Source organism: Ricinus communis, chromosome 6 (genome assembly GCF_019578655.1).
Source record: "Ricinus communis isolate WT05 ecotype wild-type chromosome 6, ASM1957865v1, whole genome shotgun sequence".
Classification (NCBI taxonomy): Eukaryota; Viridiplantae; Streptophyta; class Magnoliopsida; order Malpighiales; family Euphorbiaceae; genus Ricinus; species Ricinus communis.
Genome location: NC_063261.1, coordinates 12820505 through 12837100, shown reverse-complemented (window position 1 = coordinate 12837100; position 16596 = coordinate 12820505). Strand labels below are relative to the sequence as shown.

Sequence of the window (16596 nt, the reverse complement as noted above, 5' to 3'; positions counted from 1 at the left end):
CAGTAATGAAACCTAATTTTTTTCTGCCACTGAGGGCAATAAAAATAGATTTTGACCACTCAAAATAATTTTGGCTGCCTCGCAGGACAATGTTTGTGATTTTTGTGGTTTCTGGGTGAGCCATTTTTGAGGCTTGAATTTTGTGATGATGGGGTAGATGATGACTGGTTTTAGACCAGCTTTGATACCATGTGAATTTTTATATAACAATGATGAATATTTGTGTTATAAGAATTCTGAGTTTATTACATCTTCAGATGAAAATATATACATGCTGAGATTCCGAGTCTTCTTTCTAACGGATATTTCTGAGTTTTTTTGGGGAAATGTGGAAGTGACCTTTCCTGCCTTGCAGGAAAAAATGCTCCATTTTTCCTTGGTTAGGGATGAAAGGTCTGCACAAGTAACCTAGCTTGTGCAGCCTCTGAGATCAAAAGAGCTGTTAATTTATGTTTTCTTCAACACTAACTGAACCTAGTCCGATTCGAGTTTTAAACGGGTCTATGTATAAATCAATTTCTTGCTTTTGGGGCTAATTGTCACATACTAAAACAGTTTTGAGTAAGTAAGACAATGTTAATTTTTTTAGAGTGATCAAAGACAAATTATCACCTAAGCCCTTGGAAAATATTAACTAAAACAATCTTCTTTCTGCATATGTTAATTTAATTTATTTATTTATCGGATAGCACGTCATGTGGGGTCATATGATTGCGGTGTTTTTGCCGTGTTCGACTGTTTGGGGTCATATGATTGCGGTGTTTTTGCCGTGTTCGACTGTTCATCAAAGAATTATATTACTTCCTTTGTTTGTTTGTTTATTTAATTATTATTATTTTTGTTTTGGCTTTTCTGAGGGTTCTTATTGGAAACATGATTATGCCTTGGACATATCTTTACCAAATCAGTCAAATTTATTAATATGCCTTGGGCATATTTTCGTTTTGCCTTTTCCTGAGGGTGTTTATTGTCTTTTCGACTTTCTTTCCCTTTTTTCAACTTTTTAAGGCCAATATTTTTGAACAATAGGCCAATATAATTTATTATTTATAAGAAAAATAACTGTATCAGCTGGTTATTTTGTTATTTTTATATATTTTTATTGTTAGACTATTGCCATTATTGTTTTTAGTTTGTTAGTTTGGTTTTTGGTGATTAAATTAATTATATACATACAATTGTGTAATTTAATTTAAATATAAAAACTTATATACGGCGTTGTCCTAAAAGTAGTAGTCTTGTTTATCAGCTCATATTGAAGATGTTATCTCATACTCATTTATTCAGCTATAAAAAAATTACTTTTAATATATAAAAAAAATTGCTTTTTATTTCTAATTTCTATAGAAATAATAAGATTCTAAACAACCTTCAAAAACGAATTTTAATAAAATATATTTCAAGAGAATATAAAGATAACATTATTAAAAAAATTATAATGTTACAAGTTTATTCATTTACTTAATTTACAAGATTCGAACTAATTATATCTTTTTTTCAATTCGCTAATTTTTAATCATTCATACATGTACTTAATCCAGTAAATTATATATAAATTTATTTTTTTATATTTCTACGTCTAACTTTTAATAATATCTAATCCTGAACTTAATTTTATGATAATCTTATTAATTCCCATTTAATTCTATTTTATTAATTTTATCAGAAACTCGATTATATCTTTCTTATAAATTGAGTTAATTCTCCCGTAAAACATATCTAATTTTTTTTTAAAAAAAAAGAAAAAAAAACACACAATACACAAAAATACCCATCTAAAGCCTTAGTCCAACTTTCGTGTATCAGTCCAATCTGCACGCCCAAATATCCATCATCCAGTTTGGGCATTATCTCCAAGCAAAAGAATATTCTAACTAATACAAACTTCCAATTAATCCTGACAACAATACTATTTATAATAATCACTCCTTTTTATCTTTTCACCAACAATAATTGATTATCAATTATCATAATTAACTTAAGCTATTATATTATAATAATATTAATCTCGACAATATTAATATAATTTTTTATCTACTAATATATTTTTAAAATTGGCATTAGAATTTTGGATTTGAACAGCTTTAATCGCAGTTTGTTTGTAACGAGAAACCATGGTAGAATATAGTGCTGATTTTATTAATAAAATTTTATTTAACTTTCAATTTATCAACAACTCTATATCTATTATCATAATCTTCAATTAATTATAATATATTTAATCTACCGAAATTTTAATTACTGATCTAAAATCAAATAGTTAAGAATTTAGCTAGATGGGTGTAGCATCGAATCCACTCTGGTCATTGAAGTCGGATCAATGATCCAAGGACACTGTCAAATTCATATCATTGCGTAGGTCATATTTCTGGTGTCTGATCTTCCATTAAGACTGTCAGCTTTCTATACTTTGTGAGAGTTTTTCCAGTTAATTTTCCAATAGAGTGCAATCGTTGTGATATTAGTCTTGTAGGAAAGGTCGAAAAGAGTGGAGTTCATCCTCATAATCTGATTTTCTATTGCTTGCCGGAGTTGGCCAGAGAATGAGAAAAATTGATTGTAGTTGGTTTTCTCTCTCCTCGCCATACTCCACTTCCTGTGACAGTACACAGTGCCGTTACCAAGGAAGGATAGCTCAATCAACGGCCGTTTGTTTAATTGAAATCAAGGCTTGTTGTCGCAAGGAGAAGGAGAATAAAGGCTCAAAGTTTCGGTGCCCTAAACTTCTTCCCTTAATTACTCTCACCAGCCATCGTTTTAATCCTTGCCACTGCACCATTATGCTTATTGGTCGTCAGATTACAACTTCGTCGGACCTTAGCACCTCACTCCTCCTCCTTCACCTCCACCGTACACAACAACCTCCTCCCCTTTCTCTCCCAAGTTTCTTCTTACCTTACCCCTACTTTACTACTTATTTTACGGAAAAATTACCATATGACCTTCTAACTATTTTTTCTTTCATTTAAGCCCTTCATTAAATAGATGGGGCTAAATTGTAATCACTAAAAGAATGGGAAGTCACCATGTGAGCCTCGCCCTTAGTTATAAAATTACTAGAGTACCCTTACCAACTTAATTATTTAGAAAAGTACCAAGCATAGTATTTCAACATAAGGATAAATATGTACAATATGGTTTCATCATTTGATAATTTTTAGTATGTGATTTCATTTTCAGACAAAAAGGGGCATGTTGTTACAAATCGTAATAAAAAAAGTATATCATCATTAAAAGGTCTTGCTTTTCCGGGATTCAGCTATCTACATTGCTCGGCCATCATTATCATGTTATCTGTATTTGATAACATGAATTTAGAGCTTAACAACTCCTAATTTCAATATTTGACTATTAAATCGCGATTTAAGAAGTCATTGATTCAATGATATCGATTTAATGGTCAAACAATAATATTTGGAGTTGTTAAGCTCTAAACCCATATTATATCAAACATGAGAAATATGACAATAATAGTTGATCGGAGTAAAGCTAGCTAAATCGTTTCCAATTAAAACATTTTAATAGTGAGATATATTTTTTTTATCATGATTTATAACTACATGCTTTTTTTTATTTGAAGAAAAATCACATACGGAGTTGTTAAATGATAAAACCACATAGTATTTTTATGTACTTATCCCTTTAATATATTAGTTCCTCAATAATCAAATTGTCATTATTAAACCCATTTATATCTCAAATATTAATTTAATCTAATTATTCCTTTGATTTGAAATTCAATTAAAATTTTAATTACCCAATTTTTTTTATTATTTAATACTAATCATACTTAAAATAAATTTTTTACTAGCACTAAAATTATAACTCAATTTTTATTAAAATTATTATTAAACTCTATATTAATTACTTAAATCAATTATAAAACAAGTTACTCAATGGGAAAAAAAATGTAATTATCATTATGATTCTTCCTTTGATATATTTATTTATTAAATCAGAACTTATGGTATTACCACATAAAAAACAGGAAGCCACAATAAGCCATAAATGATTCAGATGACAACAGATTAGCAAGAAATGAATTTATTTATTAAATCAGGATTTATTAAATTTCAATCTATTATTTATCATCTTTGAAATCAAGGATTTTTTTACTTGTTACATAATTTTTAAAAGAAAATTTCTAGTTATAATAACTATTGAAAAATCTATCCCATATAACTAAGGACGAGCAAAAAAATCTAAAAAATTAAATCGATCGAAATCAGTGAATTTTATCAATAAAATAAATTATAAAATTATTTAATAAATAAGATATATAAAGTTTAAATTTCATTGTAAAACTTTAAAATTTTCAGTTTGACAATATTTGTATCCCTAAATAAGTCCCTTTAAAGCTCACTAAGGATTAATAAATATACAATATTAATTTATCTCAATAATGATAAAAAAAATAATTCTATATGGGTAAAACATCAATTTATTAAAATAAATAAAATTTCTATAAAATTATTTTTCACTTTAGTGAATTTCTTTTCTTATTCCATTAATACTTTTTCTCACAAGGAATAAAGATAAAATTAGGAAAGAAGTAATTAATACTCCATTAGTTGCTTAAAACAATACTTAATTTAAAATAAGAAAAAATTTATTTTAAACAACACTTATTTTAGAATAAAGAAAGTAATATACTATAATTTATAGTGGAGATGAATAGCTAAGTAGTTTAATTAAATTCATCAAATTTTAGTGTAATAATATATAAAAAAAGAAATTATAAAAATAAAAGAAATTTGTTATACGAGATTTCTTTTAATGGAATTTATCATGTTTGTCATTATAAAAATAAACGAGTATTATCTTGACATATAATTATATCACAATAAAAATAATTAAGAAATACAAAATAAAAAAGATAAAAAAGTTCCACCAAAATTTCTTATGTGTTATGTATGCTTCTTTTTTATAAACATAAGGGTTCTTTATACAAATATCCTTTTTTATAGCAATAATAATATTTTTACCTTCAAAAAATCAGCTTGCAAAATTACTCTCTTTTAGGCATAAAATTTACAAAAATACGCTCAATTTTTTACTCTCCATTTTCAATGTCTCTTTCTTCAATAATAAAAATCAGTTTCCATATCTAAATTTACTCGTTTCTACTTTTTTCTTATACATTTATTTCTCGGTACTTTGATTTTTTTTTTTTTGAAAAGATTGAATTTATTAAATTTTCTCATTAGATCTACATTCACTCTCTTCTTCTTCTTTTTTTTTTTTAAAAAATTAAATTTCTTTTTCTTTATATGTAATTGAACTCCACTATTATTTTTACTTTGGCAAGCCATATTATTGTTCATCAAAAGTCATTGACCCTAGACCACATTTTACATTTTTAAGCAGCATTCAATATTTATATAGTTCGTCTTAATAATATGTATAATTGATAAACCAATGCTAATATGCAACATACATAAGTTTAATAATTTCTCTTAGTAATACATACATGTTTTAATCATTCTTCTTAGCAATTAACATCAATTCTTATTTTTTCTAAATTAATAAAATATATATGATTTGGGTTATAATATCTATGGAGCTCTTAGATTAATTGTGTTTAAGGTAGTAAAATTAGAATTTTATTAATCAACTTTAAAGAAAATTATCACTAAAGAGTTTCATCTCTGAACATTATTATTTACTGGTGCATAATTATGTACAACAACAGTCTTTTGATTTATTATGGCAATGTTGAACAAGTTTTTTGTATTTATATAGTTTTACATGCATAAATTTTGTAATTTCATAATTTATTCTATTTTATTATTGCTTTTTTTTTATTTTCTAATTATATTATTTTCTTTTTTTAAATGGTAAATTATTAATTCAAATTATAATTATTTATTTACATGTTCAAACTTTTAAGTTGAGCTTGATTAACATGCAAGAACTATCAACCAATATTTTAAAATTTATTTATTATAGAAATGAAAATCAATAAAAGAAGAATTTTAAACTTTTGACATAAAGTAAAATTTAAAATCTATTTAAAATTTTCAAAATATATATTTTTACATAAAAAATAGAACTAAAATGATAGACATAAAAAAGAAATTGAAATCTAAAAGAAAAAAAATAACGGTTCAAAGAAAGAAATTAAAAACAGTTCTTCAAAGATCTAAAAATCAACCAAATGTCAACTAAACATCAACCAAACAACAACTAAATATCAATAAAATTAATTAATGATAAAGAATCTAAAACAAACAAAAAAGCATAAGTTAATCTAAAAAGTCATAATGGAACTCTAAATATAATCCACAAATTATAAGACTTCATTATATATAAATATATATAAATATATCAAATAATTCAAATAATTTTCTACGTATTGTTAGAAAATCCAAACTTTTTATAAAAAATAAAATTCAACAAATTTTAAGAGAATTAAAATAATAATATTTATATAATAAAGAAAACTCAAATAAAAAATATCAGAAAAAGAAAGAAAAGAAAAAAGAAGTTAAGATCCAAAAGAAAAAAAAGAACAGTTCAAGAAAAGAAATTGAAGATAATTCTGTATAATTATGAAAATCAACTAAATATAAACTAAATATTAATCATACATCAATCAAACATTAACTAAACATTAATAAAATCATTTAAAGTAGCTAGTTCTATAACACAAGATTCACTTAATTTGATTTTTTCCCTCATGTTTCTACGACGTGTTTTTTTTATATCAATTTCTCTTTCTTTCTCCATAAAAAATACCAATCAACTTGTCAATACAACCTATTATTATTTTTCAATTTTATTATATATGTATATATTAAAGAAAAAAGTTGAGTATTTAAGGTTTTTTTTTATGAATGTATATATATTGAATATATTTGGATTCTTATTGTTTATTGCAATAGTATGAATTTCTATTATATTTAAATATAATTTTTAAGGATATTTTAATAATTTAATAAATCTTGGTACATTAAATGTTTCGAGACATATTTAAACGTGCTAATTTATCTTTTATTAATTATATTTCTGTTATTGTATTTCTCTTAAATTATTTTATTTTAACATATTTTATTTTATTTTTGTTTCTATTTTGATTTATGTAGCTATCATATTACGGAAAGAAGTCTTAATGCTTGCACAAATACCAAAAAAAACCTTACCGGCCTCAACATACTAAAATAGCCAATAAAAGATTATGCAAAATTTTCATCAGATGACTCAATAGAAGCAATAAATTTTTAATGAACCTTAAACTATTTAAAATTACTATTGATTTATAAATACTAAGGTCTAATCTACCAAATGTCTAGTTTTAACATCTTAATATTAATTGGACCAAAATTGAATCATATTAACATGCTCTATTCTATACTTATTTACTTAAGTTCTTCATTAATTAATTATTTAAATTCTAATCTTATAAATGCCTTGTCTAATAATATTAATTAAAAATTACCCTCAAACTAAATTAATAGTTTAATTAATATCCTTATTGTTGTTCATAAGAAAAGAGAGCAAATAACTTTTAAATCAAAAAGTAAATAAAGAGTTTTGAGATTTATTTTAATTTTTTATAAAAGAATACTTATTAAGGGATATTAAAATTTTTTTAGGACAATGATTTCTCCATTTATTGCTTTAGAGCATGCATAACTGTTAATAGACAAAACACATGAACTTCTATTGCTCTTCTTTTTTATTTAACTTATTTATTTTTGAATTTAAAAATTATTTGTTCTCTTTTTATAAATAAAAATAGAAAAAACGAAAAAAATAAGTCAAGAGAGTAAAATGAAAGAAAGTAAAACACATTTATGGTTCAATATTTTAAATATTTTGCAAAGACTTAAAAAAATATTTTCTTAGATTATATTTTATGAGTTTAATTAAATTATTTATTAATATATTTACCAATATTATGATTTGTCTAATAAAATATAACCTAATATTGACTAATAGTGACTTTCCATGATCAACATCATGAAAAAGCAAGTTCTCTCTAGGAAAAAGAAACAAGCATATAAATGTTAATGAAGAAAGTACAATTGTAAAGAAAAAAGGATGGAAGTAGAAATGTAAAGATTTCAGCAAAAAGCGTGTTGGATATAAATTTCTTTAAATTTAATGCAATAATATAAAACCAAAGCAATTGATATGATAATAAATCAAGAAGTTATAGAAAAAGTTTCATCAGAAAAAAAGTAATACTAATAAAATTATAGAGGTAAAATTGAAAATAAAAATAAAAATATAACAGTTTAATTTATTTATAATAATAATTATAATAATAATAAAAATTAAATTTATTACCAAAATTGAATACTAATCATAATAATAAAAACTAAGGTCTATAATAAAAAAATATTTAAAATAATTATTCTTATTAAAAATAATTAAATTAACACTAATTGAATAAATGAATAGATAAAAATTTATATGAATTATATATTTTAGATACCTATATAAACTTTGAATGGATCGTATACGAATAAATGAGTTATTTAAGACTAATTCTTTTCATATTCAACCCACAACTACCAATACCCGTCCATATGCCACCTCTTGTTGCACCATATAGCCTATTCAGCTCTCTAATGAGACAAAAATGGCTAGAAGCACTTTAATTAAGGATTTTAAAGTTTAAACTTATTTAAATAAAGAAAAAGATTAAGAAAAAGGAGTACAAACTGGAATAGCATAAAGTGCAGAACTGCTCCTTGAACTGTTTAAAAAGAATGTCGTTTCAAAATATAATTTGGATCCTTAAAGGAAGAACAACATGCCTTCCTCGGTTTATTCATACTGAATAGAGTGGCCATGCCAGTTTATAAAACAACTGTTATTTTACTCATTATTCAGAAACGAGATGTCGCCGAATATTGGTGTTGATTGTGAAATGGTATTAATTGGAGCTTGTTTATGCAAATATATGATAATGACAAGCCTACATTGTCGAAGAGGAAACAAAATCCAGAAAAAGAAAAATCGTAACAAATCCATGTATCATACAGAGCTGAAGAAATAGTAGAAAATACAACAAATCCAGCGTAACCACTATAAACGATAATAACAATCTGAACAATAAAATTACATGAATAATCGACTCGACAAGAAACATAGGCTACAAGTTTCTATTCTGGATAATACATGACGCCACATTGAATAGAAAATGAAGTTTGCTATGAAAATCCACCAACGAAATGTAAGATGGTATGGTTATAAGCATTTTAAGGAGCAGTAGTTGACTGAGGTGGTTTAGTATCTTTGAGAACAGTTGGTATGATAGGCATAGGAGGCTTTGGAAGCTCAGGAAAGTGGGGCAAAGGTGGCAGTTCAGGTTTTGGCAACTCAGGAAGCTTAGGCACTTCGGGTTTTGGCAATTCTGGTACTTTTGGAACTTCAGGCTTTGGCAATTCAGGGAACTTGGTCAGTTCAGGTTTTGGTAGAACAGGAAGTTCGGGTTTATGTAATTCTGGCTTAGGAAATTCTCGTTTTGGACTTCTGGCAATTTTGTCTCAAGAAGTTGTCGGGCATCTACATGGATTGATAAAGCGATGAACAAGAGCAGAAAAAAGGATGATCGAAAGCGAAAATAAGCCATAATAAGGAGAAAAAATATCTGAGCTGTTGAGAAATGAGTAGTATGTTTCTGGTTACATTTCCACTTGTATTCAGCTTTTATAGATATGGGGAGTGGAGAAATGGGGAAGTTTCAAGGGGGATTTGGTGGGAAATTAAGCTTGTGGTTTGGTAGTTCAACTTCTCACCTATAAATTCTTCCAAAACAATAATAATGAAGCAGATCATTCTGCCTAGAATACAATATTCATTTGATTTATCTATTAGTTGGATAGCAGCAAGCAATTGCTAATTTTCTATCTTACACATGTCCATTAATCAGATAACACTCAAAACAATGTTGAAATATAGATCTCCATTTAAAAGACTAAAATTGGAAGCTATTGCTATGTACATGTTCTTATTATCAGTTTCAGAATCAATCCGCATAAAGTAATAGCAGTTTACCTAACTAATTAACAGTCACATCTTCACCTATATTCATTCATTTCTTGCTTGTTTGATCTTGTACAAGGACAACATTAACACAACTGACATCCTTAGTTATCCTAACCAAATTTGACACGGTTGATCCAACCTACCCTGAAACCTTGAAATATTCCTGTGAATAGTTATGAATTTGTTGAAGTTCAAATTCTGAGAATCCTTATAGACCAATTAGGTTTACCCTCAAAAACACTTTTGTCCTTGGTTTTTCAAAAACTAACCTTTCTGCCTGAGTTTAAAAACTGTCATTTTAGTCTGAGATTTACCTGTTACTTTTTAGTCTCTGCATTTATAAATCAACAAACACTACTTTAGTTAATATGTTTGTAAGAGAACGAACGCTACAATTCCTCTAATTTTGGTTCAAACATTACTCTCAACCATGCCTCTTTTTCTCATACTTTGTTTTATTATTGTTTGTTCTTTACTAATCCTGTCATTTTTCAATATGCAATTCTTTATTATTTTAAGATGCGACTGACTAATTTTATTTTGTAATACGATCAACCAATGCAATGATTCATAAGAAAATATTTAAATATATAATCTAGGAATATAAAATATATGTTAAAAAATCAAAAAAGAATAATTTGGGATAAAAAAAATAGTTCATTCTTGATTTTTGCTATTGAAGTAAAATTGAAAAGGACATAGAGTAAAGAGTTGGTATATTGAAAAAGGAAAAGTTTCTATAAAGATCAATAAATGATAAAACATAGTATGAAAAAAACAAACATGACTGAGTGTAAAGTCTGAATCAAAAGTAGAGTAACTAAAGCATTCTGTCTATTTACAAAGTAAAGGGATTATGTGTTTAATTCTCTATAAATATATGGACTAAAAGTTTTTGGGAACCTCATGGACTAAATTGTTTGACAGTAAATAAACCTTACGGACCAAAGATTAATTTTTGAAAAGGCATGAACCAAGGTGTTTTTTAGGGTAAACCTCAAGGCGCGGTTGTAATTTCATAGAAACTATTGCTTGAATTCTGTACATAAGTGTGTGATAAACAATTTCTATGAACTCTAAAGCCATTGATTCAGAATCTTGTTTCTCACTGTGGAAACTGCCAGAACACAAATATTATTTTGCAGTCCTGTTTTCTGATACCCTCATAACATAATCTTTTCTATTATAAAATAACAATGCTTAAACCTGTCCTTTAGTCTTAGTCTAGATGTTAACATTAATTGCATTTTTGTGAATTTAACTGAACCTTGTGTGATGCAATCACAGATAAATTCGATAGAACAGTGAACTGAGAATGCATTCAAGGAAATTCTGATTCTACTATATTTTACCCAACACTGAAGCGGGATGACTATCCGGATAGGAGCTCAAATGCAGAACACGACAGAGACAAGAACTGCAGAAAACAGCAACAAAGGACAAACCACAGAAACAGCCTAAAGCACAAGCAGCAGGAAATGAAGGTAATACTTGGACAGAAATTATACCTAGACCACTTCAGGATTACAAATCAACTAGCAAAGAACTATATTAGTTTTTCAGCTTTCCGTTCAGAACACCATTCTGATTAGCCTTATTTAAGATCAGGACAGAGAATAACCTTGTGTTTTTTTGTCGTTTGTGGTGAATTATGTGCCTTTAGCATCAGCAAGCAAGCTTTCCTGAAGATGTTAATTTCAAGCTTTCCATAGATAAGACAACATTTCAAGCTAAGTTTTTGGAGCATCAAGATTCGCTGAGCTTTGTCCTGGCAAATGTTTCACTGCGGAAGTAAAGTGTCTCCATGCTAGTTTTTAGCAACTCTATGATTGTTGCGGTGTTAAGGCTATTATTTTACTTTCATAAAAAATGGAAAGTTTTAGTGGTATCATGTATTTATCCATTGTAGTAGCAATAAAAACCATAAGAATGTGCTATGAATTAGATTCGGTACTTGTACTTCTTTGCTTTTTAGTATTTTTCTTTTTGTTATTAGTAACTGAATTGGACATTGGGATAGCCATCCCTCCAAACATTAATTATTGATCTGTGCACTGCTTCAACAGTGATTATGACCTGTTTAGCTAGCTAACTAGATTTGATCTATCATGTCATGCTCAAAATGAAATATATCTGCATGCCTGGATCATCACTTTACTACTCAAAGCTGGATCAAACATGCATTACTTGAGAACGAGAACTCTTCTCACTCTACTGTTGCAACTCAAGACTCAAGAGTCTTGCAATATCCCTTGAAATTGCATTCATATTGTTGCTCTGGGTAAACTTTCCATGCCCAATTTTCTGACTTAACACAAATAACCAATAGCCTGGAAACCCACAACAAATTCCTGTGCAGAGATATTTTTAACATTAAGCCATATACGTAAAACGAATTTGCTAGATCACAGCAGTCTTGTTTCTGCAGGAACATGAGTAACTACAGTCTTTGTTTTATACAGTATATTGTTTTCCTCTTAAATTCCTCATAACCAATTTATGCAATGTAGCTTACTTACATTAATTTGTTTATTTTCTACTGTTTCTCTATGTTGTCTCATTGTTACCTAGCTAATCATGTCAAAGGCATGTGCAGGCCTTTACCATGAACAAATGCTTTGAATGAGACAACAATCACAAGAAAGTACAATAATGTTAAATATGCTGCTAGATATATTTAGTTAATCAACTCTATTAGAATGCCATCTTGTGAGTTGTTAAATTTTATTCTTCTCGGGCATTTGAAGCACATATTGTTTGTTACGTACCCAACATCTTCGATCAGGAAATAGTTGTCAATGTAAATTCAAAGTATCACATGCCGCTGAAGAATTAAATAAACCTTGCAACATCAAGCATTATATGAAGATCAAAGACTGCAACATAATACATAGCAATAACTGAATTGAGTTTTCTCATTCGTACCAAAAGAATTACATATCTCGTTTCGGTAAATTTGCTAGTAATACATACCCATACTACTAAACATATTAAAGTCTAAAACAATCTAATATGATGATAGCCTTCGTTAACTGCCAATTTGTGAATACCACCTTGAGCAACTAATTTACTAATGCGATCAAATTCCGAAACGAATTTCTTCTTTGAGAAAGAAGGCTCCTTTGGTGGTTCAGAAGGCGTCTTTGGATCCATGGGTTGTCTCGGACGCTTCTTGGAAGACTCTTCTTGTTGATCTCTCTGCCGCTTGTTGCCACACTGATGATGATTCTGATGATAATTCTGAGCCTGATTCTGACGTTGTTGTTGAACTTGAAGAAGATGATCAAATTCTTTGCGGGAAATTGGATGTTTGAGAATTTCATAGGAGGAGAGCAGTTTCTGGAAACTGGAATTGGCATTGGGATTACGGGGGTTCTTGTCAGGATGTAACTGCAATGCCATCCTCTTAAAAGCCTTGGAGATTTCTTCGTCTGTCAGGTTAGGTCCTGTAATAGATGCAAGGCCTAACACGCTGTAGTGATCCACCAGGACAGCCATTGTTGTTTATGATGAGAAAAGCAATGGATCAAAGGAAGCAATTCTAAAAACAATACAAGGGTGTTAAAGATAGGAGAAATCTTCAGACAGAAAATCAATGGATCGAAGGCGGCGATACTAAATAAGAGGAAAGGGTTTTGTAGTTAAAAGAGGACTTTGTTTTGGAGTAGGGTTCTGTTAGGAGTGAAGGACAGTTGTGATTATAAAGTATGTTATGAGGTAGCATTGAATTGTAATCCGAAATTTGAACTGCTGATTGGTTAACCAGTAATAAGACAGCGTACAACTGATTACTATATGCGTTTAATCCTCTAAATAATAAAATAGAAATATGAATTTACGTTGTCAAATAGAATCTTCTTGTCCACCTAAAACTCTGCTTTCATCGTACAAAGCAACAGCACTTTAATTATGTTCCAGTTTGAAGTATACTTTAAGACCACAACCAAATTTAATTCCAGTTTGAAGTATACTTTAAGACCACAACCAAATTCAATTGATTATTAGAAAGAGGTTCATTTTTGCCTTTAATGTTTAGTGTTTAGGAAAAGATTCGAATTTAAATTATTTTTTAGCATAATTATATTGTTAATTTTCTTTTTAAATCTAATAGAAAAATTAACAGTGTTAGTTAAAGATGATGTGGCTAGTAGCAGTTTCTTAAACTGATATAGTCTTTAAATTAATTAATTAAAAATTACATTTAAATATTAAAAACAATTCTCTTTTTTCCTTAATAAAAAGACCACCTTTCTCTCCTCCTCCACCCAACTATAAAACATCATTGTGGAGGTCAAAGAGAGTATCAACAAAAGCTATACAAGCAATACAATTACTCAAATTAGCTAAATCATCAGATCCGAGATTAAACCAAGTTTTCCACACTAAATTATCAAGACTTCTCAAAACTGATTTGCTTTTTGAAACTAGACAAAGGAGTGTTGAAACCTGGTACAGGAGCATTTAATGAGGTGATTGGGGCTTATTTGAAAGTGGGTTCGATGCAAAAGGCAATTGAAATTGTATTGAAGAATGAAGTAACCATGTTGTGTAATTTTGATTAGGAATCTTGAGGAATCTGGAAGAAATCATCTTGTTGATATCATAAAGACAGAATGCGGTGATTATATGGATTATCTTAGGAAATTTCACGAAGAAGTTGAGTGGAAGAAAGATGTTTTTTTTTGTTTGGGAGTTTGTTATTTATTTGTTTGATTTTTATGCTCTCTGTTTATATTTTATGTTTAAATAATGAAAGAAAATTTTGATTTTTTTTAATCCTCATTTAAAACAGAGTATCTGGTGATTTAGACACATGTGAAAGGCACTTATTTTCCTTGCTTCTAATTTGTGGTTAATGGCTTGAATTCTGTGGAGCTTGGAACCATCTATTGTTAGTGTTAACTAGGATATAATTGCTATCTAATTCTATACTTTTAGTACTGAGATGGAGAAGCCGATGGACATTTGGTAATCTTGTTAACTTAACATGGCATAAAGACTCCAGCTTGGCTGACTTGCTTGAGTAAAAGGTAATAGAATATGTATTGACACCAATAGGAGCTAGACCCATATAAAGCTAGTGTAATATTTTTTGTGTATATGAGACACGGTAAACATTGTAAGAAAACATGTTTTTAGATATCAATGATATTTTTTTTTCTTCCAAAATCTGACATGGTATCAGAGCTTTATTTTTCCATTACCTTCTTCTTTTTCCTTTAGGGTTTCGATCCCTACCCAAACCAGTGGATCTTTCTCACTGATGTTTGACGTCGACGACTAATCCCTTAGTTGTCTCTCACTTTGATTCGCTTTGAAGATAAGCAAAGATGGTGTGCACAGTTGGTTTCATCGACAATGCTTAAAGTGGTGCCTCAGTGTGGCTGCCATTTTGTTTCTTGTTTCAAGAATATTGAGGTGCGAGTTGGAGTTGGCATATATATTTTTTGTCGAACAGTTAGTGAGCAGTTGGTGAGTCGAAAATTTTGTCGAATAGTTGGTGAGCAGGACTAAATTTTGATTTTGTCTAAATTCTACTGTTTGGTTGGGTGCCTGCTGTGCTATTGCAAGTTTTATGTATTAGCTAGATTATTTTTCTGGGTTCACTTTATTGACTACACAAAACCCAATTACCAGATGAATTTGGGTTGGTATACTCATCAAGCTCCACACTGCTAGCACTTCTACACAGAATGTTATTGCTAAGAGCTCATCTGCTAGCAACATTGTGGATGCTGGTAAGACAGATGGCTTGCAGAATAGCAGTGGCCAGAGTACAAGTTCTGCTTTAATTAGTAGACATGACAGTAGATATGACCATATAATGGGTTTTTTTAATTCTGCTAGCTAATCAGTTTTTTTTTTGCTTATTGATTCTGGTTGTAGTTTTTGCTCACTCTTTGGTAGGTAGTCGTTGGTGTCGATGTGGTTTTCTTTTCCTTTAGTTGGTATACGTAAAAAAAAAATGGCTAGTGCAAGAATGGTAACACTAGCTAAATCCGCGACAACTATAGCTATTACGGTAGTTATTTTTTAGACCATTTTGGGGTTGGTTTCCCGAAGCTTTTTGAGTTTCGGAAGAAGCATTTATTACATGGGTTCATTTTAATTTTTTTTTAGTGGGCTGTATCCGGATCCATGATCAATTGTTAGAGCAGCTAGTGTACTCCACCACAGCTGGTGTTGTTTTCCTCTTTGTAGCAACAAGCGGCACTTTCCCTTCTTAATCGCATCTGAGATTCCCTATCAATCTCTTCAATGGCTACTGAAGATTTTAATTCTAGACAAACCTTCAAGATCGATGATCAGAATAGTGAATATTACATCCACCCAAATGAAAGTTCAGCTCTCATGTTAACCTCTTCTCAATTAACTGGCAACAACTATCATAGTGATGGGCTACTGATGCAACCTACACCTAAGGCAGTGAACCTATCGATGCAGTATAGCACTAGTGAGTATCAAGGTCATATCCCTAGAGATCGGGTGAACCTAAAGTTACCACTGTTCGCTATGTTAGCTAGTCTGAAATAAGGTGTAAGAAGTCTAGATTAATTAACTAATGACTATGAATGCAAATAAATAAATGAACAGCAA

The 16596-nt window shown here is 29.0% G+C and overlaps 1 protein-coding gene and 1 pseudogene across 1 annotated transcript; both read right to left on the bottom strand.

Annotated features, from left to right (window-relative positions):
• Window positions 1-8947: 8947 nt before the first annotated feature.
• LOC8278985 lies at window positions 8948-9627 on the bottom strand (annotated as a pseudogene).
• A 3209-nt stretch (window positions 9628-12836) lies between these two features.
• LOC8278986 (dnaJ homolog subfamily C member 10) lies at window positions 12837-13653 on the bottom strand. The gene has a single exon (XM_002526714.3). It carries the CDS (start codon window positions 13495-13497, stop codon window positions 12997-12999), a length of 501 nt encoding a protein of 166 aa, XP_002526760.3. The 5' UTR covers window positions 13498-13653; the 3' UTR covers window positions 12837-12996.
• Window positions 13654-16596: the final 2943 nt, after the last annotated feature.

Coding starts and splice junctions, on each gene's coding strand:
- LOC8278986 (XM_002526714.3), bottom strand. CDS start 13,497: ATGGCTGTCCTGGTGGATCACTACAGCGTGTTAGGCCTTGCATCTATT.